Genomic DNA, 26,527 nt, shown 5'->3' with positions numbered 1-26,527 from the left:
TCTAATATTGGTACCAACACCATACTCTTACCTATCTGGGTTATTCCATATTTCTATGTTGAAGTGTATTCAGTAGTTGTCAGGGGGTCCAGACCCAAGTTGACACCAACAAGATGACCAAGGTGTCCAAGGTGCCTGGACGCCTAGGTGCTGCCTTGACAACTATCACATATCTTGGGCTAGCTTCGACCAGCACTTTTCTACAGTCTAGGAAAGGTTGTCTACTCACCAAAACGATGTAAGGATGTAGCAGTTTGCCTCACAGGGTGCCCTAGCTTACTTTTCCTACTCATTTCCCTTAACGGGTATTACAGATTAGTGAGCTGATCATATAGTAATGCAATAGCTGGTTTTGATGCTGATTTTGTTTTTACTAAGTGGTTATTGGTCCAATACTTAAATCTGGATAGGTAATAAGTTAGTGGGTTTAGTCATTTAGAATAGTTTATTTTTCATGTGTTATGTTTTCAATTAACTGCAAGATGCCCATCATGTGATGAAGTAGTTCATGAGATATCCCCCCTTTCCAGATTGAGGAGTTTAACACAAAGGCAGAGGAACTTGAAAACGAAGTACGTTTGAAACAACTAAATGTGGGGTCAAAAATGTCTGGAATGACAGAATTGCTTTGTGAACACAAGGGTCGAGGAGATGCTCATTTTGCTCACGGACTTTGCAAGCTCTGCTATAAAGATGTACTTCATTGCACCCTAATGTTCATTTAGTATCATTTCCCTCAAGTTCTCAGCTTGTGTTGGTCTCATGCTTATAATATTATTGTAGTTTGTCGAGCTTTCTGGAGGACTTGAGGGGGGATCAGAACCACCAGCTTTTCAGCGTGCTGAAAGGGAAAGAATGGAAAAAACTTCTGCTGAGGGGGTCAGAGAATCAAGTCCTGGTGCTACACCTTGCCATAGGGATAACGGGCAGAAACAGGTAATTGTTCTCATTGATCAGACTCTACTCAACTGTATCATACTTGCTCCATTAGCATATTTTCCTTTTAAAAATGAAATAATTTCTCATTGAGTTGAAGGTTAATGACAAAATGATGTTTATTTGCAATTTTCAATGGATGCACTATTCTGCAGACTGGAATTTGAAAAGCTCCACTGGACTAGTTCTCTTAGGACGTGTTAAGAAAGCTGAACCAATCAAAATCTGTGAAGAAGCAAAACCGACAAAGATATCTAAACCCATGATAGTTTAGTGTACTTAGCTATCGTGGTGCTCACTTATAATCCAATAAGTAGAGTCTTGGTAGGAAACCTACTAAGATTCAATCACCTAATTACAATCTAATAAGGAAACGAAAAACAACTCTTAACTCTAGGTCTCAACTCATAGCACGATGGGGACACTCGCCCTTTCGTGAACACTCTTTAACATTCTCTCTCAAGCTGGAGTATACATATAGCAAAAGAAAGTTCCAACTTGGACCAACTAGAACTCCAATGAGCATAGAGAGAACTCCAATCAAGCATCATAAAGCCAACAACAATATCAACTCAAATACATCAAACATCAGTAGATAAAGAAACGTAGTGTTGAATAAACCAAGCAAAATCATCTGCAACGAATAACACCACCACCAAAAGGCCTTCCCAAACAAGGCACTCCAACAAAAGTGTAGCATCCAACAGCTGCATTAAAACCCCTTCCCTGAGATAAAGAAACGTAGTGTTGAATAAACCAAGCAAAATCATCTGCAACGAATAACACCACCACCAAAAGGCCTTCCCAAACAAGGCACTCCAACAAAAGTGTAGCATCCAACAGCTGCATTAAAACACATCAAATGATCCTCACAAGCCTCAAACAGTATAGCATCAGGTTGTTAGGGACCAAACAACATCAGGTCGCTGAATATAACCATTTTTAAAAGATAAAATTGTTGCTGAGGACATACATAAGTAGATACTTAACAATAAATAAATCTCATACTGAAATAATCTTGAGTAGACAATTACTCAAACTGATAATAATCTTCAATCTCCCCCTCACGTGCAGCAGTACATGTGCACAAATAATCTGCATCCCAAATAATCCTATAATCAAGAGCATCATAATCGATCCACAAAAACCCTTCTCCCAAAAAATCCATCCCAAAAACCTTGTTGGTCCACTAGAGTAGTGGTTGTGCACTGTGTGGTAGACTTGGCCACATAGTGGTTGCAAGGTGGACATGCATGTGTATTGTGTTTGATTGATAAAATTGGTCAGCGTTAGCCAATCAGGGTTTGCTTGAAGATAGCCACGTTAGGGTGTATTGGGAAAAGTTTTGGAGACATTGATTCACTAACTTTGATTCAAAACGCCGGTAAGAAGTATCGAGCCAAAGAATGATTGATCCAACACACTAATCAATCCAAACAACAGCCCTTCAACAAAATTACATTCCAAAAAAAAAAAAAAAAAAGGGTACCCAGGAAAATCGATTCCAACAAAAGATTGATCACCTCCAACATTTTGAATCAACCACCTGTAATAATCAAACCAAAAGAAAAAGAGCTTGTTTGCATGTGGCAGTAATGAAGCATTCAGGTATGATTTTTATCAAATCTTCAAGGAAACCCTAGCTCTTCTTCTCTTTCTATGAACTAGGATTTCACCATAAACCATAGAACCTTGAAACGACACTCAAACTGGTTGTCACAAAGAGAATCAATTACTGACAACCTGCTCTGATCCCATGCAAATAAAGCTAAATCAATCAGAACCTGTGGAGAAGAAGCAAGACTGAGAGAGATATCTAAACCCACAATAGTTTAGTGTACTTAGCTATCGTGGTGCTTACCTTTATTTATAATCCAACAAGTAGAGTCTTGGTAGGAAACTTACTGAGACTCAAACATCTAATGACAATCTAATAAGGAAACAAAAAACAACTCTAACTCTAAGACTCAACTCATAGCACGACGGGAACACTCCCTAATGGAGGACCAATAGGGGTAGGGAAGAATCCCTGAGATGAACTCAGAGTTGCAGGGGAGGGAGAGAAGATTCGCACATGAAGGTGGGGGAAGAGAATCGCACACTGCCCGCATGCACTCAAAACCCTCAGCTCATTCTTATATTCTTCAATCTGTCCTCTAATTGAACGATTACATGCATTTAAATAATAAAAGAAATCCAACATTAAAAGGAAACCTACTCTAATTTGGAAACTCAAATTAATTGGAAACTAAATCTTAATAACTCTCTCCTACTTAAGCTCTACCAAAATAAAAGACTGCATGAAAATAGAAATAAAATCCTAAAAGATCCTACTGGTCAAAGACCCAAATTAGATTCGGTTCAACTCTATCCCTAGTTATCAATTCGGCCGAACCGAAATTTTCCGAATTTAATCAAAAATTCTGACCGAATCCGAATTAAAAATAAAATTCGTTGAAATTCGCGAATTTTTCAAAATTGAATATAAAACGCGAATAATTCGGACCGAACCGGATTAAACCGAATTATTCGGTCCACTTAAACAGTATTTAAAAAAAAAAAAAAAAACCAATAAGCTTTTTTGACCGAATCCTTAAATTAGTCAATCGAATTATTCCGAATAATTCTCCGCCTGAATAATTCCCGAATTCGAATTTGCTAACTATGATTCTGTCTGGATACCCAGATGGGTTTGGATCAGTCAATGGGTGAGAATCTACATCAACTCCCCTGGTGTTCAGAAAAACTTGTCCACGAGTTATGTAAAACGGGAGAATCGACACCAATCGATCAACATCCATCCTTGCTTTTATGAAGTCACCATTCAAAACCATGATCAAATGCTATGAAATCCCCGATGTAAAGTTCATTGGTTAGGTAGTGACTTAGAAGAATAAAATCGATTGGTTCACTGAAGAGATTAATCGATTTAAATATTTTCACAAGTTGATCTTCAATTTCCAAAGATGCCATCTCATCTTCCACCATTGGTGACTCATTTTCTGACTCATCTACCTATTGCTTCGTGGTTGAGATCATGCAGCTGAAGGTAGAGTGTGCTTTGGTGTTGATGTCCATGCAGTGTCGTTCTCATTGAGCTTCTTGTATCAATTGCATTTGTTGACGGATATCCAATAAAAGGTCGAGATCCATCGGCTAGGTTTGCTATTCAGAATCACTATGGGAAAGAGAACACTTAAGGAAAAGGGTTAATGGCAAGAGAGTAATTAAATGGAAGATTGGAACAATGACAGAATGGTAAATATATGGAAGTCCTTTAGTGAGTGGCACAATTGTAAATATGGGAAGGTCCTACTCTAAACACAAAAGAAGGTCGATTGTAGGTGGGGAGCAAATTGGAAAGAGAAAAAAAAAAAAGAAATTAGGACAACTAAGAATAATCTAGAGAGGAGGGTAATATTGGAAATCACGAAATATTAAAGGGGGAAAGTAATTAAAAGTTCGTGGGGTTCATCTATCGACAAAAGAGAAGGGGTTTCTTCCTTCTCGAAGTCGGAAACCAGCAAGAGGGAGGAGAAGTTGCTGAACCAGAGGAAATCGGCAAAGGAGGAAGTGGGTCTTCGATGACCAGCGGTGGGGTTGCGACTTGGATGGTGGAAAGGTGACTCGTAGGAAACCTTCGAAGGTATGGTTCTCTGTCTCTCTCTCTTCGACTTCCTGCTCCTTTTTCTCTGAACTTTTGCTCTTTTTTTTTTGGTTTTCTTTGTGCTGGTCGAACTCTAGAAAGTGGGAGGGAGGTTCGATCAGTCACAATGGAGTGGAAGAGAAGGTGGTGAGATTCTTTTTTTTATTTTTTTTCACATGGTTGGGACGGGGTTACGATGGGGAAGGGAAAGGGAGATGGTTACTTTAGCAAGGTTAGGGAGGTGAGTTTACTTGTTGCTACAGCAGAACAGTAAAGGGAAAAGAGGTGTTGGGAGAGGAAAAGAACGAGAATTTTCTTTTTCTCTAGTTAGCTCCTGGCAGAGCAAGGAGAAAATTGGGAAGGAAAAAAAGAGATGAATGGGTGAAAGAATGGGGATCCTTCGGCTCTGATGCCAAGTTGATGGAGGACCGGTAGGGGTAGGGAAGAATCCTTGAGATGAACTCAAAGTTCTAGGGGAGGGAGAGAAGATTCACACAAGAAGAGGGGAGGGAGGGGAAGAGAATTGCACACTGCCCTCAGGCACTCGAACACTCAACTCATTCTTCTATTCTTCAATCTGTCCTCTAATTGAACGATTACATGCGTTTAAATAGTAAAAGAAAACCAACATTAAAAGGAAACCTATTCTAATTTGGAAACTAAATCCTAATAACTATCTCTTACTTAAGCTACCAAAATAAAAGACTGCATGAAAATAGAAATAAAATCCTAAAAGACCCTACTGATCAAAGACCCAAATTGGATCAGTTCATGGGTGCAAATCTACATCACTCCCCCTCTTGTGAACACTCTTTAACAGGAATGTTTTTAATGTGATCTAATCTTTAACCAGAGAAGTTCTGATAGAAGACTAGAGCAGTAGGGTCGCGGACACAGGAAAACAAAACCAAAATAGGGAGAAAGTCTGTAGGTTCAGTCAAACAAGTCAGAACGGGCTCGAATTACTGTTTGGATATTTTCTGCTGACAGAACTGACCTGCAAAATTTTAACTGATTCTGTTGACAAAATAGTTTCTTTCTGAGGAGTCCTACTACTGCAAGGATGGTAGGTTCAGAATTGATGTAATTGATCAGATGATTCAGAAAGCATGAACAGAATCTCAGAAGTATAAATCAGAAGTTACTGAAAGCAATCTGAACACAACTCGAGTAAAATATTGCAGGAACTTGTAACCAGCAAGCAATCTAAGAAAATCACTTAAACAGAATAGCCGCAGGGTATAGGAATCGGGAAATTCTGACCTGTATTCTTTATAGAGAAATAGATAAGAGAAGAGAAAACCAGGTAGGAATCCACCTAAGCGGCTAAGCCCCACTGGAGTAGCCTTAGGGAGAAGAGGGAAAATCGCACAAAAGGGGGAAGGGGATCACACACCACGCACAAATTCACTAATCTAAAAATTAAATTCACTCTAAAAATTAAACATTGAGTTATGTAAGTATATAAAGGGAAAATAAAAGACTACTCCTACTTAGACTCTAATACTTAAATAAAACTCCTACTTAGAATCCAAACATAAACCTACTTCTCTACCTCCTATGTATCCTACTCAAAGACAAATAAAAGACAATGTAAAATTAACTACTACCAGCCGTTGTTGGACCAAAAACCTAGGCTGGACCGGTTCTTCTTGGCCCTTGGCTTCCATAGTCGGTCCTGCTGGTCCAACCGGGTAAGTGCAATTGTATCTACATCAGCTCTCCCCTTCTGAAAAGAACTCGACTCCGTCGAGTTTGGATGAGGTCCAAGAATGCCTTCAAAGTCGATGCGCTTGATGAGAAAAGTACCGTCTTCTTAAGCTTGAGAGGGGGAAGATCATTTGTTGGAAGGAACTTCATCTCGAGGCCACCATGCTGAAAAGTGTATGTATACTCATATCCACAGTGCTTGGCTTTCTTGTTGAACAACCATGAACGACCCAGTAGAATGTGACAAACTTTTAGAGGAAGAACATCACATTGAACATGATCGATCAGTCCACTAATGGAATACGTGAGCAAACACCGTTCATGAATTTTCAGGTTATTGTTGTTCATCCATCCAACCTTGTAGGGATTCGGATGAAGCTCAGTTTTCGAACAGCATCTTCAGCAACAACATTGGTACAACTGTTGGGGCAATCATCATATTACACAAATTGCCATTGCATCGCACCCTGGTTTTGAAAGAAACTGTTACGGCGCCAATCGTCCTCAGGAATCTTCTGTGCAATCAAAAGAGGACGTATCACATAGAACGGTCGAGGCTCACCATCACTATCATCATCATTAATCTCATTAGGATCATGATCACATTCAGCCTCCAGATTTATTGTTCTTGTTTTCGGTTGTTTTCTGGTGCATAGGGTATAAAATTGTCCTTGTCGATGTAGGCTAATAACCGGTTAGGACAATGATTAGCTCTATGCCCATACCCCTTGCATGAGAAACATTGAATAGCCTCCTTTGGAAATGCTAAGTTCCTGTCATAACCATGCTGAGGTGAGGAGTATGGCTGGTTAGGTCATGATGACGTGTCTGAATCACATTGAGGTGGAGAATACGATCGGCTAGGTCGTGAAGATGCCATAGATGAAGCACTAGTATGTGGTCTATTGATTGACTTTTCCTATTGAGATGATTGTGGCTGAATAGAATTAGAATCCCTAAGGAAAGCATTTGTAAATGGCCGTCGATTGTATGGACGTTTCAGACTCTCCTCAACTTGATATGCTACCTGGATAGCGTCTTCCATTGTAGGCAGTCGGCTAGAGGTAAGGGCGGCACTAAGTTGAAGGTGCAAACCATTGCGGAATTGTGCCACCAATACTTCTTCATCCCACTCAAAATCTGAACGAGTAGCCAAATAATAGAATCTAGCAACATATTCTTCCACGGTCAAATTCTCTTGTTTCAATTGTTCAAACCTGAGATGCATGCATTGATTGTAATCAGAAGGCACGAATCTCCGGTTTATGACTTCATGCATTTCAGCCCAAGTAGTGACTAAACCAATGCCTCGGGTTCGGTTTTGTTGCTGTTGCTTGATCCATCAGATTCGGGCCGTGCCTTTCAGTTTGGCTTCTGCAAACAGGATCTTTCGGGCCTCGGTCAACCCATACCATCTGAAGAATATCTCTAAGCTGTGAATCCAGTCAAGGTATAGTTCTGGATTGTTGTCTCCTTAAAAATCAATGACATCCAATCTTACTGCTCTTTCTGCTCCATCATCATATCTACTAGTTCCATATGGTGGTGAAGATGGTGGCGATGGTGTATGATGTGGTGGTGGATCCTGTGGAACGGTGTTGGAAGAATCCCTAGATTGAATGTGACTCTTTCCTTTATCTGCTGCCACCAAACGATCATTAGAAGCTTGCATGGATTCCATCATTGTCATAATGGCTTCAATTTTTGCATCATTTTCTCTCTTATAGGAGTTCAGCTATTGAACTTCACTATTGGCTACCATGGTGGCGATGGGCAAGATTACACTTGAATATGATGGTAAAATAGTAAATAGATGGAAACTTAAAGGAGAATGGCAGAATGGTAATTATCTCACTTGCTTTTTTTTTTTTTTTAGGGATGGCAGAACTGTAAATAGTGAAAGTGCACTTAAGTCACAAAGGGTGTCACGTGTGGGTGGAGGGTATACTTGGAAGTGATAAGAATATAGGATAAAGAAGGGATAATGGATGAAGGGAGGGGTATTATAGGAAATAAAAAGATAATAAAAGAGAAAAAAAAGACAAAAGAGAATCGTGGGGTTTTAATACCGACAAAAGGGGAGTCCTCCTTGGAGACGGAACTAGAGGAGAAAGGCGGAAGCTTGATGGAGGAGTTGATCGAACCAGGTATGTTCCCCTCTCTTTTCTTCTTCTGTTCTTCTTCTATTCTGCTCCTTCTGTCTTCTCTTTTTTTTCTTTCTTCTATTTCTTCTTCTATTCTGCTCCTTCCGTCCTCTCTTTCTTTTTTTTTTTTTTCTTTTGATTCTGCTTGCTCTCGCTGCTACCCCTCTTCATCTGACTTCTTTTTTTTCACTATTGGAACCCTGTAGAGATCTCGATTGAGAAGAGGTCGGTAGGGGTTTTGCCGACTTCTCTGTCGACTCTCTCTTCTTCTCTTGCTGCTGTCTCTCTCTCTCTCTCTCTCTCTCTCTCTCTCTCTCTCTTTTTGATTTCTCAGTCCTTGTGAGATCAGAGAACAGAGAACGGGAATGGAGAAGAGAGATGGAGGGGTGTTCTCAGTAGGGCTGAAAGAGGGAATGGGGGAGAAAATGGGGGGGTTGCAGGGAGTGGGAATGGGGGAGAAGAGGGAGTTACAGGGAGTAGTGTAGGAGTCGTAGGGATGGATTGTGGGATGAAGTTGTGCTTCAGTAGAGCAAGGGAAGGGATCCTTCGGCTCTGATACCAAATTGATGGAGTAGCCTTAGGGAGAAGAGGGAAAATCGCACAAAAGGGGGAAGGGGGTCACACACCACGCACAAATTCACTCATCTAAAAATTAAACATTGAGTTATGTAAGTATATAAATGGAAAATAAAAGACTACTCCTACTTAGACTCTAATACTGAAATAAACTCCTACTTAGACTCCAAACATAAACCTACTTCTCTACCTCCTACGTATCCTACTTAAAGACAAATAAAAGACATAATGTAAAGCTAACTACTACCAGCCCTTGTTGGACCAAAAACCTGGGCTGGACTGGTTCTTCTTGGCCCTTGGCTTCCATAGTCGGTCATGTTGGTCCAACCAGGTAAGTGCAACTGTATATACATCCCCCACGGCCCCACTGCTGAATCCATAGCAGGAACCACTGAATTTATTGCAGCCTAAGTTTCAGAAAAATTTGGAAGTATATTTCATACATTCGTGTCTTTGGCCATAGACCACTACATCTATATAGGTGGCTAAAACTGACTCTCTGACACTCCTAAATCGATTTGGAATTCAAATTAATACTTGGAAATTGGAATAGTCAAAACAGATTAGTATTTGACACTCCTACTCAAATTAGGACTCTAAAAACAGATAATAGAGTTAAAATGTAATCTGGACTCAATTTCCTAATCTTCTAGGACTTGCTTAGTTAAATTCTAACATAAAAAAGACTAAACTAATCCTACTTAACTAATCTCGTGGTCCTAGCACCTACCCTATTTTAGTGAATCAAACCTTCCTTTGCCTCATCCCCAAGAAGGAAGGTGCATCCTTTATGCCTGATTTCAGACTTATCTCCCTTTGCAATCTCCTATACAAATTTATTGCCAAAATCCTTACCGATCGCCTTCAAAAGGTGGTTGACTCCTTGGTCAGTGAGAATCAGTCTGCCTTCATTGCTAGGCGTAGTATTGTTGACAATATTATTTTATGTCATGAGATTGTCAGAGGTTTTGACAGGCAGTCCCACTCCCTTGCAGCCCTCCTTAAGATTGACATCCACAAAGCATTTCATTCTATCAAATGGGACTTCATCTCTAAGGTCCTACTGCAAAAGTCTTTCTCCTCAGCTTTTGTGCACTAGATCCACTCTTGCATTTCCTCACCTTGCTTCTCTGTCCTCATCAATAGGAGACTTGCTGGTTTCTTCCCTGCTTCTGCGGGTATCATACAAAGATGCTGCTTCTCTCCCTTCCTCTTTTCTCTTGCCCTCGAGTTCCTCTCCAGATCCATCCAATCTTCTACGAATCAGCACCTAATTTCCCCCATTCCTAAATGCAAATCTCTTCTGCTTTCTCTTCTCGCCTTCGCTTATGATTTGATGATCTTCTCCAAAGCTGACTCTCTCTCTTTGTTTCCTCCATCATGTCCACTCTCCTCCTCTTTGAAGACATCTCTAGCCTTCACATCAACCTTCTGAAATCCCACCTTTTCCTCTCTGGGACTTCTGATTCTTCTATAGCTTGGCTCCTGAAGATCACTGGTTTCTCCTTGGGATCTCTCCAAGTCAACTACTTGGGCCTCCCTCTCATCTTAGCCAGGCTCATTGCCCACGATTGTTCCCTTATTCTTGACAGGTTGTGAAAGAAGCTTCAACTGTGGCAAGGAAGACTCCTCTCCTATGCTGGAAGGCTTGAGCTCGTCATATATGTGCTTCGATTGATGTACCTCTATTGGTCTAGCATGTTCGCCCTTCCTGATTCCACCATTAAGTCCATTGAGCGACTCCTCTGCTCCTTTTAATGGAAAGGAAATTTCTTCTAAATTCTTACACCCTCTCAGTTGGGCTTCCATCTATCTTCTGAAATCTGAGGGAGGCCTTGGATTGGGAAGAATCAAAGAGATACTGCAGGTATTCTCAAGCTTATTTAGAAAATCATCTCTAAGCATAAAGGCATTTGGGTCTCCTGGGCATATTCGTACCTTCTCAAGAATAACTCTCTTTGGTCTGACCCCCTCCCCTCTGATGTCTCCTGGATCTAGCGTAAGATCCTTAGCATTAGAAATCTTTCCCTTGGAGCCATTTCCACCTCCATTGGAAATGGTTCCTCCACCTCCCTGTGGTTGGACCCATGGCACCCCTCTGGTGTTCTCCATTCCCTTGTTAGTCTGAGAGTGATTTTCTCCTCTGGCCTGGGTAGAAATGCCTTAGTTGCCTCTATCTTGAGTAACGGAATTTGGTGCCCTCCCATCTCCCCTCTCCCCTCTCCCCTCTCCCCTCTCCCCTCTCCTCTTGCTGCCATTTGGTCCTTCCTCCCTCCCCTTCCTCCTTGGCTCAGTGGGAGTGACGAAAAAATCATTTGGGTCCCCACCCCTCTAGCTCTTTGAGCTCCTCCTCCTCCTGGGACTTTGTCAGATCCAAGGGTCCCTTTGTTCCTTGGTGCAAGTCTATTTGGTTTAAAGGCTACATCACCCGTCACAGCTTTACTGCTTGGCGTGCTCTCTCCAGCTGCCTCCCTACGCAGTCCTTCCTTATCCATCGACATATTTCACTTCCTCCCTCCTGCTGTCTCTGTTGGAATGATACTGAAGATGCTGATCACCTTTTCTTTTCCTGTTCTTTTTCTTTTGTCATATGGAAGAAAATCCTTAAGCATTGCTGGCCTTCTAATAGAAGAGTTCTTAATCTTGCTAGAGAATGGATCTGGGTTGATATGACTTTTAATAGTTCTTCCATTTGCGAAACTGCTAGGAAGCTTGCCTTCTGCGCCGCCATTGGCCACATTTGGATGGGGCAGAATCTTCGTAGATGGACTTGTGACTCTTGATCTTTCGATAATATTTGGAAAACCATCTACTTTGACGTCCGCGCCAAACTTGGTATTCTCCCCCATTGTCTAGTCTCTGATCCCCAAGGAACATGCTTATTATTGTTTCTTGGGGTCTCCCCCCCCCCCTCCCTCTTTGAGATGTCCCCCTTTTTTGCCTTTGTTTGGGCTTGTTTCGCTTTGATGTCTCGATGTCTTTGTTCTCTTTCCCTTTTCTGGTTTGGGCTTGATTTCGTTCTGTTCTATTGTATCTCCCCCCCTCCCCCCTTTTATCCATTTGTCTTAATATATTTTTTCATTTATCCCAAAAAAATAGAAAAATGCCATATTACAATGAAACATATTGGACCAACCAAAGACCCGACATGGTTAGAACCAAAGCAAGGCTTAGTTTCACTTAAATAAGCCCACTTTTGTGATTTATCTGCATCAATTTTGCCACATGTTTTTTAGAATAGATGTAATTGTCAGTAATGAAGTTACTTATTTTATTTTGTTTGTTTTGGGGAAGAATGCGAAACATAAGATGATGTAGCCAGTAGAATTCTCGAGCAAAATATCAATGTGTTTACGAGAGTTTGGTGAAATAATCAGCCACTTGGTTGGTCTATGTACAACATGAAAAAATATGCATCCCGAAACAATCACTGAAAGTGGCTGAAATACCACCATAGCCGTAAATTTTTCTTGTGGCAATGGCCTATCATACTTGATGCATGAGTCCTGTCTGAGAAGACTTGGACATAAGAAAACCCATGCGCAGGAGTCTATGGCAGAGCTCTCAATATGGCTTGGGGCTACAAAAGGACAATCTGGTCCTGCCTCTTACCAAAAACGAGCTGCTTAAGGAGCTTGCTTTTCCTGATGAATCCCCCCTCCTTCCTACCACACATCATCCTGTGTGTAAGAGGAGGATGCATAAAATATATATATATATATATATACACAATGATATATTAGGTTTCCTAAAGAAATGTTACTGTTATGCTTGTGTCTAGTCTATCTGATTTATCTATTTTATTTTTTTATTGCACTTGTTAATTTATAGTTTTCCATTCTTCAGTTTGAGAAAGGAGAGGAATCTGTAAGAGAAAACCATCCAGACGTGATTGAAAATGAGAGGATGCATTCCGGTGAGTGTGCAAGTGTTCATGTTATATTCTTCACAAACACACCCCCCCCAAAAAAAAAAAAAATAAATAAATAAAAAAATCTCATGGCATGTTTTAAATCTTTCATTGTTATGTATGTATGCTGAAAACACTTTTGGGAAGATGTCTTGTTCAGGGGCTGCTGCTGAGCATCACTTTGTTTATCAGGATGGTTCCTCTCAGTCAAAGGGAAATGAGGATATGGATAATGTAGCTGGTGATGAATCTGAAAGCCTTTCTGATATTGATGATGTTGAGGTGTGACCACTTGCTGCACAATTGTTTTGATAATTGGAGGAAAAGCCAACCGTTGATTACAGTAATTAATAATCACAATGGCCTTAGGATAGTTTTGAATGTTTAATTCCCCTGAATCTCTCATATTTCCTATTATTAACTCTTTTCTCTGAGGAATGATCACATCACCCATGGGTAGCTCCATCTGATTAAATCAAATAGTGGTAAAAGGTATCCAGGGAGTATTTACTTAAGTGCACTCAGTGGGCATGTGCAACTACATTAAATATCCTGAGATACTACTTTTCCATCCATATGATTGGTCTGTTTAGTCATCCAGGGGGGGTGATGTGACTATTTTCCTTTTTCTTTTCCCTGAAGACATAAAAAACATGAGGAAGCTACCTCTGCTAAATCCTGTGTGTTCCCCTCAATGAAGTGGTTCTGACCTAAATGTTGCATCCAAGGATGACTGTTTCCATATCCATTTTTTCCTTTTCTCTTTACTCAGTACTTCTCACTTTCTCTCTGTTTATGGTAGGGTTTACAACCTAAAATTTTTTAAATGCTGCATAGGTTGATGGCTACCTTCACAATGAAGAGGAGAAACATTATAAAAAGATCATCTGGGAAGAAATGAACAGGGAGTATCTTGAGGTATAAGACTTGTTCTCTTTTTTTATTATTTAGTTTTCTTAATTTTTTTTGGGGGAGGGGGGATAAATAACTGAATTTTTATTGAGGAAAGGGGAAATGAATATATGACTGATCAGAATCTAGTCCTCAACGGCAAGACAGATTGACATATGATTGGAAGCACAACTAAAGTGCTGTGTTCAACTACAGTAGGTAATAACTCAGCAGACATTGTGAGTCTTAAAACCCCCTGCTTAGCTAGAATTCTACGAGATTAGCTTGTGACATGATTGCCGGAAAAGGAAAAAGGATCATGAACCAGAATTAGAGAAAATTAATTAATGTAAGTAGAACTCCTCTTATTGGCTTGAACCTTGGGTTGATAGTTCAGATTAACAAATATAACAAGACTGCAAAGGATGGTGTAAATATGATGATCAGATCCCAAGATATGGAGGAATCCTGCTGCAACTAAGTAGTTTCTTTAACAGCAGAACCAGTTCAGATGCTTTAGGAATTCGAGTAGAATTCAGCCAGGGTTTCAATGTAATGATTCCAACAGTAAAAAAAAATCAGTTCAGATCAGGAAACTTCAAAAATGAAGAAGTTGAGTTGAATTAGGAGACTTGAAAATCAATGGAAAGTTATGGCTGGAAACAGAAACTGATATGTCAAAGTTAAGAGAAAATCAAAAGCTAAGAAGTCATGAGATCAAACAGAATTCAAAGTCAGAACAGCAAACTGGAACTATTACAGGAACTGGAAAACAGATTAAATCTGATTTGAAGTTGGAGGTATAATAATAGAAAATATAATATAACTGACCAGGAATCCACCTAGGTGAAGGCTAGGTCCAGGCTATGAATCCACCAAAAACTGTTAAGAGAATCCACTCTTCCACTGTTGAATCCACTGAGTAACACTACTGAATCCATAGAGCAAAATCCAGAAATCTGAATATTTTTATTGCTGAAATCGATTTGATGGTCAAATGGCCTTACATTTATTTGTAGCTTCTCTAAAAGCTTGTGATTGGCTAAAGAAAGAGCTTACATTATTCAACCAATAGGAAATAAGAGCTTCCATCACTTACAATATGTAAGTTCCAAACTAATCTATTCAAGGTTCGAGGTTTTGGTCAGGGCCGAAACTTGGTATTTTTTCTGAGAATTTTGATGTTTGGTATCGGGGGCCAAATGGTCAAATTAGGTCATGAAACTTGTAGGGCACTCTATTTTAGGCCCTTTAAACATAGTGAAATCCTTAGATTGTAAAAACAAACACACCCAAAATGGTAGTTTGGACTCTAGGAAACCCTATGTTGTACGATGCTGCATACAAAGAATTTAGTACTAGAACACACATGACTTTTTAAAACACCTAAAATATACTTTAGGAATGAATATACATAAAATTGAAAACCATTTCATAATTATTAAACGTTACACATGGTTCATTGCAAAGATATAAGAGTGATTTGGTCCAAATTCACAAAAATTGAGGTTTTCTAGGAATATTCCCTCTTTGGAGTTGAAACTAGCGAAACGATATCGGAAGTTGAAATATGGTCGAAATTTCTATCGTAACCTTGCATTGTATACAAAGGGTTTGATCAAGATTACTGAATTCGAACATGGTTGAAACATTGACAAAAATGTATATCGCAGTAGGTTTCATTTCGAAACCCTGTGAAACTGAAACAAAACACTAGATTTCGGCACAAAACCTTGTACCTTAAACCTATTATCCATCGAATAAGAAAATAAGAGCTGATTTAGCTTGGAATAGAGTAATCCCAAACCAAGATAAGTTTCCCAATAAAAAATTGGGAAAAGGTTTGCTGAGCCGCCAGGGGAGGGTACACTAGCACCCTCTCTCTATCTCTTTCCTCCTCAAATGAAATGACCTCACTCCACTCTTATGTAAGAAACTATTCTAATGCACCTCATTGGTGTGCTCCTCTATGTTGCTTGCTTAGAGAACCCCTCTCCCAAAAAAATTAAAGAATCTAATCTTCTAAAAACAATGGTAACATCTGGTTCATTTTTTATAGGTCTTTAAGGTATCAATACTTGTTCCTTGGCATGGTTTAAGAACTCGGCGAGATCTTGTTATTATCTCGCTATTTGAAAATGGCAAGACGAGATGAGAAGCGATATATAAAATGTACATTATCTCGGTTGATATCTCTTCCAGATCTCGGTGAATATCTTGGTCTTGACTTGACTCGAGACCAGATCACATGGGATATATACCCCTCAACTCGACCCAATTGGACTCAACTCGACATCTCTCGCCTATCTTACCCTGCTGTGAAGAAGCAGTGAACTTTTGGTGGTTTTTCTTGCAAAATTTCTCCTCTACAGTGTAGATTAACAACTTCAACTTCAACACTTGGAGATTGGAGATTGTCACTTCATCATCAACCTTTGGAGATCCCTTTTTTTTTCTTTCTCAAGGATAGTTTTAGGTAAAAACAACTTTTGAAAACCATTTTTTTCATAGAAACATGGTAAATAGTTTATTGTGGAATAGCCTAGGGTGAAGGGTCTGAAGACTACTTACATAGGGTACAAAGTCAAAGTATCATTTTGGGTTTGATTTAAAAAAAACTGATGTTTCCACTATGTTAAGAAGGCCTAAAATAGGGAAAATGGCAAGTTTCAGGGGCTACAAAGACCATATGGTTATCGAGACCAATCACCGAGTCGACTGGGAAGATTTCTCTTTTTTGGTTTAGCGAGACTTGGGGCTAGATCGAGATCTTAAGCCTTGATCTGTGGTTCCCAAGGTACATCATATGATGATTTTGAACATCTGGAATCTTATCCCAAACAAATCTGGTTTAAACTAAAAAAATCCCGTGTTCATTTTATACTGGAATAAGATTCTAAAGAAGGAAGTCAAAGAATGAGTCTTCCTGATAAGATGTGAGAATCTCCAAGAATAATCATATCATCTTCACGTATGTCTTACAATATTATAATTAGCCATAACTCGTCAATCTTTTTTCATGGATCCTTGTGCTCGTCCTTGCTTGGAATCTCCATGTATCCGATCCCGTTAAGTTGGGACAAGGTTTTGGATGTTGTTGTTGTACCTTCTATTGCAGTAGAGGAAGTCCATCTCTAACACAGGAAAGGTGACAGGAGAACGACAATATCTCTGGCCATTTTGAAATTCCTCCTCTACTCCTTAGATACTCTTCTAACATTGTGCCATTACTACCATCTTAATCTTAAATAGGACTACATTCTTTGAAGGGCCAATGTTACCTAATGAGCATCCTTTGAAATTAACTTCACAAGACCAGGTTGGGAGAGAAGAACTATCCCAAAATGGAATCATCTGTTTCCATAATGGATGCTGGGCCAGTGCCACAACCCTCTCCTATAGATGATATCAGGCAGGAAACCTCAATAATCAGAAAGCCACTGTTTAATAACCCAATGTCTTAAGATCCTGCTAATCAACTGGTCAACTAGGTTAATCCCATCTGAGACAACTCTTTGAGTCCCTCTTTTCTGACTTCTATCAAAGAGGGGAAAAAAAAAAGAACATTTCCTCCTTCAATGATACAATAATAATGCTCTTCATCCATTCTTGGATGTATCAGGCAATTTGAATTCTTGATTAGTCAAAAAATTTATGTGATTGAATCTTGAAATTTTGTAGAAGAGGGCTACCAGTTGATGTTTTATTAGATGAATGAGCTCCTTTGGGAAAATCTAATCCATTTGAAACAACAGAAGTAATTTGAACAGATATTTCAAACAAAGGGAAACTAATAAATAGATGGTCCATAAATTTCTTTGATTCATTATTGCCTTAAACATCTGGCAAAAACATGAGGTGGAAGGCACCACATTTGTGCCTCCTCTGAAGCGCATCCCCAGTTATTAATACTTTTGTGGAGTATTCCTAACTAATGCTTTTGTAATTCTGTGGAATTTGGATAGACTATAGTGCCTTTGTGGTCTATTTCCATATCTCGATTTCGAGCTGGGTTGAAACCTGCCTCAAGATCGAAATTCTTATCCTTGGGCCCACATATATAGCCTCTGTCAATTGGCCATTGCTTTTTGCCCGTTATACGGCCATTCTGACCATTGGATGGATAGTTCAGGGTCTAGATTGGTCCATAAGTCAATTTTTCGGGACCTAAACTCAATTATTTTGCATTTTCCCTTGTCCTCTCAACGGTCCAATTATTTTAAGTCAATGGGTTGACATTGTCAACCTTTATTCTTCTGCATGGTGATGTGTTTGATCTGAAACTTGGCACATGACTAGAGACTGTGGTTGGCATTAGGTTCATAAATTTTTGGTGCTAGCGAAACTGTGACATGTAGCAGAAAAAGTATAGCTCATGGCAGATAGACATGCCGGACAAGGAAATCAATCCATTATTACAACAGCAGCATCTATCTGCGCCCAACCACCTGTTACTTTCCGAGTTTTATATAAATATAAATATATATACATATATTTTGTTTTATTTTGTTATTTATTTATTTATTTATTTTTCTCCTTTTGAAGATGTATTTCCTGAGATAATCTTCGAACCACTGGTCTCTTGAGAATGCCTAAATGTCCTTAAGGTTGGTGATAAATCCTTTGTAGCCTCAACAAAGAGTATACCATAAAAAACCAATTGAACATGTGATGCCTAAAGCTCTGCTCCCCTCCAATTTTTAATCCTCTCCAGATTCTCTGTATTGGTTCTTCTGAGAAGCCCCTTAAGCATTTTTTGGGTACATTAGTGAATTTCAAGGTGGAAAACGTTCACCTTGCTTCTTGCTAGATCCCTTTTTGGTGAGGAATAAAATCTTTCTTGCACCGTTAATGAGAGTATGCAATTTCAAATATTAGCATTGCAGACCTTAATCTATTTCCTTCCATGCAGGCCAAATCCCTCTTCCAAGGTGTGGTTTAATATCCTAGGAGACTTTAAGCCTTTTCTTGGTTCATATTAGAAATTATCCCCTTTAGGGATTCATCTATAGACAATGGCTAGTTCCGTAGATGTAGATATGTTTTCTACAAGCGGAGTATGAAGGTATGTGAAAAGTTTGCTGGACAGATGAGCCATTGAGTGGTGAGTTGGATGGTAGAGTTCTGAGATTTGAACCATGAAATTTACTTGATTGTTTATGGTAACTGTTTCTTCTGTCAATTTCTTTTAAATGTGTTGGGGCCATATGGAGGACCCCCATATTTTTGGGTGTCATGGAATAAAATGTTCCTTTGAGAAAAGCAATGAAATAGGAGTTACCACGTGGTTAATGCAATGGGGAGGGGTTCAGTCCTAGCATCGCTTCATTTTTGTTGTAGATTTATTCACGAGTGATGAACATCCAAGAAGGATGAAAGAAAACAGGTTCTTTTTCCTCTCCCTTCATATCAGTGCTTCCCCCTCATGTTGTCTCTGCTGGAATGGATCTGAATACTCTGAGCACCTCTTTTTTAATTGCCCCTTTTTCCTCCTCCGTTTGGAAAGAAGTTCTCTTACAGTGCTGGCCTGGTAGGAGAAGAACCTTGCCCCTCCCTAGAGAGTGGATCTGGGTTGATATGACCTTTGGTGGATCTTCTATTTGTGACACTGCTGGCAAGCTCGCTTTCTGCACCGCAATCACCCACATCTGGATGGAATGGAATCTTTGTAGATGGACTTCCAATTCTCTCTCTTTCGACATGATTTGAAAAGCCATCTATTTTGATGTTAGTTCCAAGCTTCGGTCGCTCCCTCGTAGGTTAGTTCGTGACTCCCCTAGGAACAAGCTTCTTATGGCCTCCTTGGGGATCCCCCCTCTCTTTTCCTCCCTCTTCCCCCCAGCCTTGTAATAGGTCTGTATCCCCCTTAATTCTGTTTGTTTGGTTTTTCTTTTCTCTTTGTATTTTTCCTCGGGGTTGTATATTCCCTCTCTTTTCCTCTTTGGTAATGAATTTATTATTCATCCAAAAAAAAAAAAAGGTTCTTTTGATACTTTCTGATCATGTTGATTGCTGGAACATTGAGTCGCCTTGGTGGGTCCATTAAATATCAGGTTTTGACCTGTGTTATGGGAGAAGTGTCCTATTATATTATAGTATTAAATGGTTATTCTTCTGCGCTACTCAAGATATAGATGCAACTGTCAATTGCTGCTTCTAATGGTTACTTTTTTACTCAAGGATGTAGATCTTTCTGTACCAGGAACAAGCAGCCAAGGAAGCAGCAGTTGCTGCTGCTAAGGAATTCCAGGAGTCTGATTTACAGAACTGTTCAGAAGAGTTGCTCAATGCACGACAACTTGCTGCTGCGGCAGCTGCAGCTGTGGAAAAATCAAAAAAGGTAGTTGATTGTGCTAATGTTTAATCTTTTAATGATTATGTTTCCATAATTTGTCTTTCAGATGTATGAACTGTGAAATTTAGTTTTAAAATGTTGTTACATAACAAGAAGTGGACTGTTGACATTACAAGCATTAGAATGATATTGTAAACCATTTGTTGTCTCCATAAGTGAGTTTGTACTTGTGCAGTTCTGTGGTGGAAGGTAATTTTGATAGACATTAGCTAGAAGATTTCATGTGATGTATGACAAAAACGGTTGCATATTCTTGTTCTTTATGTATTTGAATTACTGCCATTTTTTATATGGAAAATTAGTTAGAGAAGTTTATTTGCTTGTCTTGATAAAATTTCAGAGTATTAACTTGCATGAGATGTTGTATGCACTTTTATGTAAGCTGTGTAGGAAATAAAGTAAATTCACATTAAGCTTTGATGTTTGCAGCTCTAATGCAACTGCTTAGGAAGCATCATTCTATTCTATATCATACAAATGAAGCAGGGGCCTTATTTAGAAAGTGAGTGATAATAGTGGCAAGATTTTCTCACTGAGAGGATAGAGAGGTTAGTATGCAAGGATTATAACATCATCCCAATCAAGAGACTGACGGAGAAACGCAACTTAATGGTTTTGGATGTGTGTATTAATAAAATGGAAAGGTTGGAGAAGAAGAGTTGCTGAAGGATTTAGTGGTTGAACTTTAAAAGTTCTGACATGTGGTGATCTCAGATTGGAATGAAAATTCACAGGATTAGATGATAACGTTGAGGGTTTCTCTTGCTTTTTGCATAGTGGAGGCCCACGCGATGGGCTATTGGGTCAGTCGTATGGTGCGCTCCTGATAATTGCGTCGTTGTGCCTGGGCTGAGGGGGGCTTCAGCCATTTGGATGGTTCAATGTGCTCATCAGTACCTATCTGGAGATGTGGATCATCCAAGGCACATTAGCATGGTGTACCCCTCCTGTTTGAACCAGAGTTTGAAACCTAACTTCTCAGGAGGATAGATTGGCGATTCAGTTGAATCCAATGATCCAATTTTCTATTCACTCGCGGGATCTTGGTCCACAGGGGACCACCATGTCTCCTTGCTTCTCGAGAATCCTTATTTCCCTTATCAGTATGTGGGCAACTATCTCTTGAACACATGTTTAGGTTTGGCCTCAATGGGAAAATGGAACCCCCTTCACATAAAGGTTGAGTGCCAAGTCACAAACAAAGACTGTCACATCATCATTATCATTATTATAGCGACTCTAGATTTAACCAGCTTGTCCCCCACACCACGCCCCCCCCCCCCCAAGGAAGAAGGAAGGAAATATAAAATTAGCTCATCACTAAATCATAAATTTTTGTGACGTGGCCACGTGGGTGGTCCTTGTGGTGGATGTCCCACAGCCATCTCACTGATCAAATTTCACTGGCCGGACAAGTATAGGAAGTGCCTGAAAAGCATGTCCAATGTGAAAATATTACTGGTTACACATCCTTTTAGTTAAGTTATCCGACTGTTATGTGCATTCAGGAGTTGTATTCTAAGATCCAAGATATCGGCTCTACAGTATGGGTTGTTCTAAGTAGCTTTTTTTTTTTCCCTCATCTCTTATCTCTTGTTTTTTAGGAATGGTTATTGTTCCACTTCTTATATCATCCCCCACAAATGTTAGAGAAACTTATGTTTCATTGCCTTGGATCCATCCCCCTAGTTATTTATATATAGTGTTGCTATATGTGATCCCCCCTGGCCGGCTGGTGCACACAAAATTAAAGCCTTCTCATACCTTTTTAATTTTTCCATTTCGAATGAAGCTACAAGGCCCATGAAATGGAAATAGGAAATTTGTAGCAAGAGGGGTGGGGGTGGGGGTGGGGGTGGGGGTGGGAATGCAGACAAAGGCCGTTACCCAGTGCACAAAGGCTTCCCGCACTTAAGCTGGGTTCTGGGAGGGTAAATAGGTAGACAGCCTTACCCCCTTTACGGAGAGGCTGGTTCCCAGGACTCGAACCCGCACCACTGCACAGGTGGAAAGAGCTCTTTGCCATTGCTGCAAGCAACGACCCCCCCAACAATTTGTAGGCAAGAGGGGTGGGGGTGGGAATGCAGACCTATACCACAATTCTTTTGAATTATGACTTTAAACCAATAAAAATATATTACTCTCATCTTTATAACTATATTCTCTTTCTATTTAACTCATGTACTTTCTTCGTAAAACATTTAAAATTTGAATAAATGATAAGTTAAAAGGAATAAACACTTCATCCATCAGTTCTCTGAATTTTAGTCTCTCTTTTCTACTATTATTTTTATTTTTGGATTTCTTAAAATTAGTTTTTTCCCTCATTTCTCTTTTCTTTTATTCCCTGTCTATACACATTGAATTTTTGATAGAGGTTTTATTTTGAAACATAGGGGATTTTCCAGCAAGTGATCAAGGAGATGTCAGTTCCAATTAAAATCCATCTTGTTCTCTTTATTCCTTTTATCCATATATATATATATAATTCCTTTGAAATTCATTATACTGATTCTCTTTGAAGAAGGGAATCTTTATGAGCTTTGTATGGTGGATGGTTGTATTTGAGCGACATAAACAGCCAATATAGCTGTCACCCCACCCACCCCAAAAAAAAGGCCCATTAGACTAATTGAAACAATTTCAATATGTATTTGATTCTCCCCTTTGCTTTGAGTCGTCCAAAGTTGGCCTTAGGTTGTCTAAGAAGATCATTTCACTTCTACAGTATGTTGAATTTCTGAGTAAGATACACAATCAGCTGGGAAGGCAAGGCCTACCACATATTTTTTTGGCCCCTCAAGCTCTCACATGGAATTTATGTCACATGCCGGACAACCTTGGTATTACTTTCCATTTTGGCAAACCCCAACATTTGTAGTTGTACTGTGTTCTCACCAAAAGAAAATCCTGGCTTCGCTCCTGCTGCCAAGGTGGTTTGCTTTGATGTCTAAATTTTCAACATCTATTTTGTAATTTTGCATCTTTCTGAAATTGTTCGACTGTATCCTTTCTTAAATTTCTGTCCTGCTCTGCCACCTGCTTAATCTAACATTTTTTTTTGGGTTACTTGTTTTACTCAACCTCTCCTCTATATCTTTTTGTTTTATTGTTTCTTGCAGGAAAGGAAACAGAAACGAGCAGCAAATGCCAAGAATGGAACTCCAGCTCAAACTGCTGCTGAAGCCACCCGTGAAATGCTAACTAAGAAGGTATGCTGCAGAAAAATTATTTCTAAATGTGATGTAGATTTCTGCTATAGAAATGAATTAGAGTGAGGAAGGTTGTGGCATTGATGTGATGCATGCTCCAATATTCTGCTAGCTCTTGTTTCTGCATGTTGAACTCTGATTATCCTTACCAATATCAATTTCTTTTCTTTGACAGAGGTTAAGTTCAAAAATCAATTATGAAGTGCTGGAGAAGCTGTTTGATGATTCTGTATGTTCATGTTCACTTTTTACTTTCATTGTGACCCTGTTTTCATCTCTCTCTCTCAAACGTATCTCATGCATGCATGCGTGTATACATACATTCATATGAATATATCTGCATGCATAAATACATAAATACATAGATACACTATATACTTGTCTTACATAAATTATTTTATACTCTATATTTATACATGTGAACACTAAGTCAGTTAAATAGCTTTTAAAGATAAAGTTACTCTCGAGGGACTTCCTGTAATTCTGTTGATGGGTACTTCTATTGTTGCCCATGCCCCATGTCAGGCACCAAATGAGGAAAGCCGCTTGCATTGTAGGAAAGGAAGCATGATTTACAAAAAAAATGTAGAAAAGGAGAATGAAAAACAGGTGGCCAGTCAAACCTCTTATCTTCCATAGTGGTATGAGATTCACCATATGCATGGCAAGTTCTCTCACATGGTAGGTTATTATGAGGGTGTCTTAAAAAATTCTGGATGAGCGCCAACCCCCTCCCCACCCCCCCCCCCCCCCAAAAAAAAGAAGAAAAGAATAGATAAAAATAAAAATAAAAAGAATAATAAAATAAATATTCGAGTTTGCACTTCTGTGGGCAGGAACCCCACATTAATTTATATCCATTGAAATTTCAACGAGAAATTTAGGATAGCATGGAAAAGTCCAAGTAGGACCAAAACAGTGTCCAAATGAGTGTTCTACCATTTTGCACAAGACATGTGGACACGTTAGAAATTTAGATAGGGGAATTGTCCAACAAATCAGAGCCTTCCAGTATGGACCCAACTTGGATATTGTACTGCCCTGGATCCAGGATGACCATTACAAAAGCTTAACTTGGACTGCAAAGTAATTTGTGCAGTGGTCTGCTAATTTCTGTATCAGCATTCAGGGATACTTAAAATCGTGTGAATATTGCTTCTGGAATGTGACCCTGGGTTTTGACAGTCCACCCATTGGCATGGATTAGGTAGACATGGCACTAACCAAATTTATGCATGAAGGATTCTGTATCAGATTCCAAAAAGAAAGGAAAAAGAGGGGGGGGGGAGGGAGGGGTGTAGTTTAGGAACCAAGCAGATGGTATATAGTGTACCGGTTGGTTGTTTGTTTCATCAGAGATTTTTCTTTTCTTCTGCTGGGTTGGTTAGAGTTATGTATATTACATGCACTTTTGTCTGTTTGGAGTTCTATTTTATTTTGGATTCTATATTTGCAATTCACTTATTTAAATTCACATGGATCCATGGTAGACTGCTCCTGAGAAATCCAAGAAAAAGCGTGTTGAATCAGATGATGAAAACGTTGATGATGGGCAGCAAATCAGCGAAGAATCAGGTGAGAAAGAAGTTGTATCAGATGTGGTGGACAACAATGATGATTTCAGGGAGGATGACTATGAAGAAGGGGATGGTGATGGCTTGTATTACGGAAATGAAGAGGATGGATATGGTTATGATGATGAATATTAATGTGAAAACTCCTTGTATGTCTATCTTGATTCATTTGGAGGTGGAGCCGGAGGTGTTTGGAGAAAATGTCTTCTAGTAAAACTGTTCATTTCAGTTGGCACCCTGGTTTCAACTCTGCCTCGGTTGGGGTCGGGAGTTACTGTTCCTAGTTGTTCATCATAACTTTTCATGTTCCATCGTTCGATGGCCAGGCATTCGAAACCAAGCATGAAACATCGTTGTATTTTTTTTCAAATTTCTAGTAATATAAAAACTCATGCTGGTTCACTAATTTATTGTAAATTCATTTAGAGGAATTATTTTATTCCATTGTATTAGAATTTTTTTCATAATCTATTGCAATTCCCTTTATCAAATTGTTAAAGTAGAAAAGAAAAAAGGGCATTGGCTTTGAGAGAAAGGATGAGTTATTACTGTTGGTATCTTCTACAGAATGAATACCATTGACTGGGTTTATGTGGGAAGATAATTAACTTCACAATATTAGACTGGGAAAGTTCTATCCGCGAGATGTCCCTGAGCCACAGATATCGGGTGTGCGTTGACAACTGTGGGTGTGGGGCCGGCCCTTTTTCTGGCTGCGGGGCCTCTCTCGGACGGAAAACACGTGCCCATTAGATTAATTTCCCATGACCCATTGGATACAAGGACACAATCCCTCACATCATATAGGTCAACTCTTGATTCTCTTCAAATGCTCAAAAGTAGGCTTATTTTAGGTCCAATTTGATTGCGGGAAGAATTAAAGGGGAGGAATTTAAATTTTCATACTTAAAAAGAAATAATTGTAATCATTATCTCATGTGATTGTATCATTAACTTTTAATTATTCTATATTTGATTATTAAATTTTACTTTACTTTGCATCCAAAATCTTTTACTATAATATGTAAAATAAAATTACATGTAAAATGTGACATTACTAAATATGGATAACAAAATAAAGTAATTATACAATCACATGAAGTAATGATTATTAAAGTTTCTTTTTTAAGTATGAAGATTTCATTTCCCTTCCCCTTAAATATCTCTTGCAACCAAACAAAGCCTGAGGTTAGTTTATATAATTCTTTTCAGATGTAAATTATTCTACGGTAAGTCAAGTTCCATGCACCCATGGTGAATACACAACGAGGTCAAGAGCACAGGAGTGGCACTGGTGGGGGGGGGGTATTATTTCAGGAGGTTCAAACCCCTATGGACCATTTGCTAGGATCCTGTGGGCACCAAATCCTCTCATGCAAGGGATGTGGTGCAATGAGCATTCCATGATTGGGAAGCCCTTAGGGTGTGTGCCTGGTTGTTCCCATCAAACTTTGTCCTTTGTCCATATTCGATTCCTTGGGACAATTTAGAAGCCACTTACCCATTCAAATCATATTGCACATAGAGGGTAAAATGTAATTACTGAAACAACCCTAGATTTTTTTTTTTTTTT

General features: G+C 39.3%; 1 protein-coding gene across 1 annotated transcript; it reads left to right on the top strand.

Moving 5' to 3' along the window:
* The first annotated feature begins 499 nt into the window (after positions 1-499).
* Positions 500-25,445, top strand: LOC122080383 (transcription factor IIIB 60 kDa subunit-like). The gene is made up of 9 exons (XM_042647345.1): positions 500-695; positions 784-936; positions 12,859-12,928; positions 13,083-13,204; positions 13,760-13,840; positions 20,016-20,153; positions 23,291-23,380; positions 23,556-23,609; positions 24,871-25,445. Exons 1-9 carry the CDS (start codon positions 606-608, stop codon positions 25,087-25,089), a joined length of 1,017 nt encoding a protein of 338 aa, XP_042503279.1. The 5' UTR covers positions 500-605; the 3' UTR covers positions 25,090-25,445.
* The last annotated feature ends 1,082 nt before the right edge of the window (positions 25,446-26,527 follow it).

This window comes from Macadamia integrifolia, chromosome 1 (genome assembly GCF_013358625.1).
Source record: "Macadamia integrifolia cultivar HAES 741 chromosome 1, SCU_Mint_v3, whole genome shotgun sequence".
Taxonomy (NCBI): Eukaryota; Viridiplantae; Streptophyta; class Magnoliopsida; order Proteales; family Proteaceae; genus Macadamia; species Macadamia integrifolia.
The sequence above is the reverse complement of the archived record's forward strand: the minus strand, read 5'-3'. Positions and strand labels throughout refer to the sequence as shown.

Coding starts and splice junctions, on each gene's coding strand:
- LOC122080383 (XM_042647345.1), top strand. CDS start 606: ATGTCTGGAATGACAGAATTGCTTTGTGAACACAAGGGTCGAGGAGAT. Junction 12,929..13,082: donor AAATGAGAGGATGCATTCCG/GTGAGTGTGCAA, acceptor TGTCTTGTTCAG/GGGCTGCTGCTGAGCATCAC. Junction 23,381..23,555: donor GTGAAATGCTAACTAAGAAG/GTATGCTGCAGA, acceptor TTTCTTTGACAG/AGGTTAAGTTCAAAAATCAA.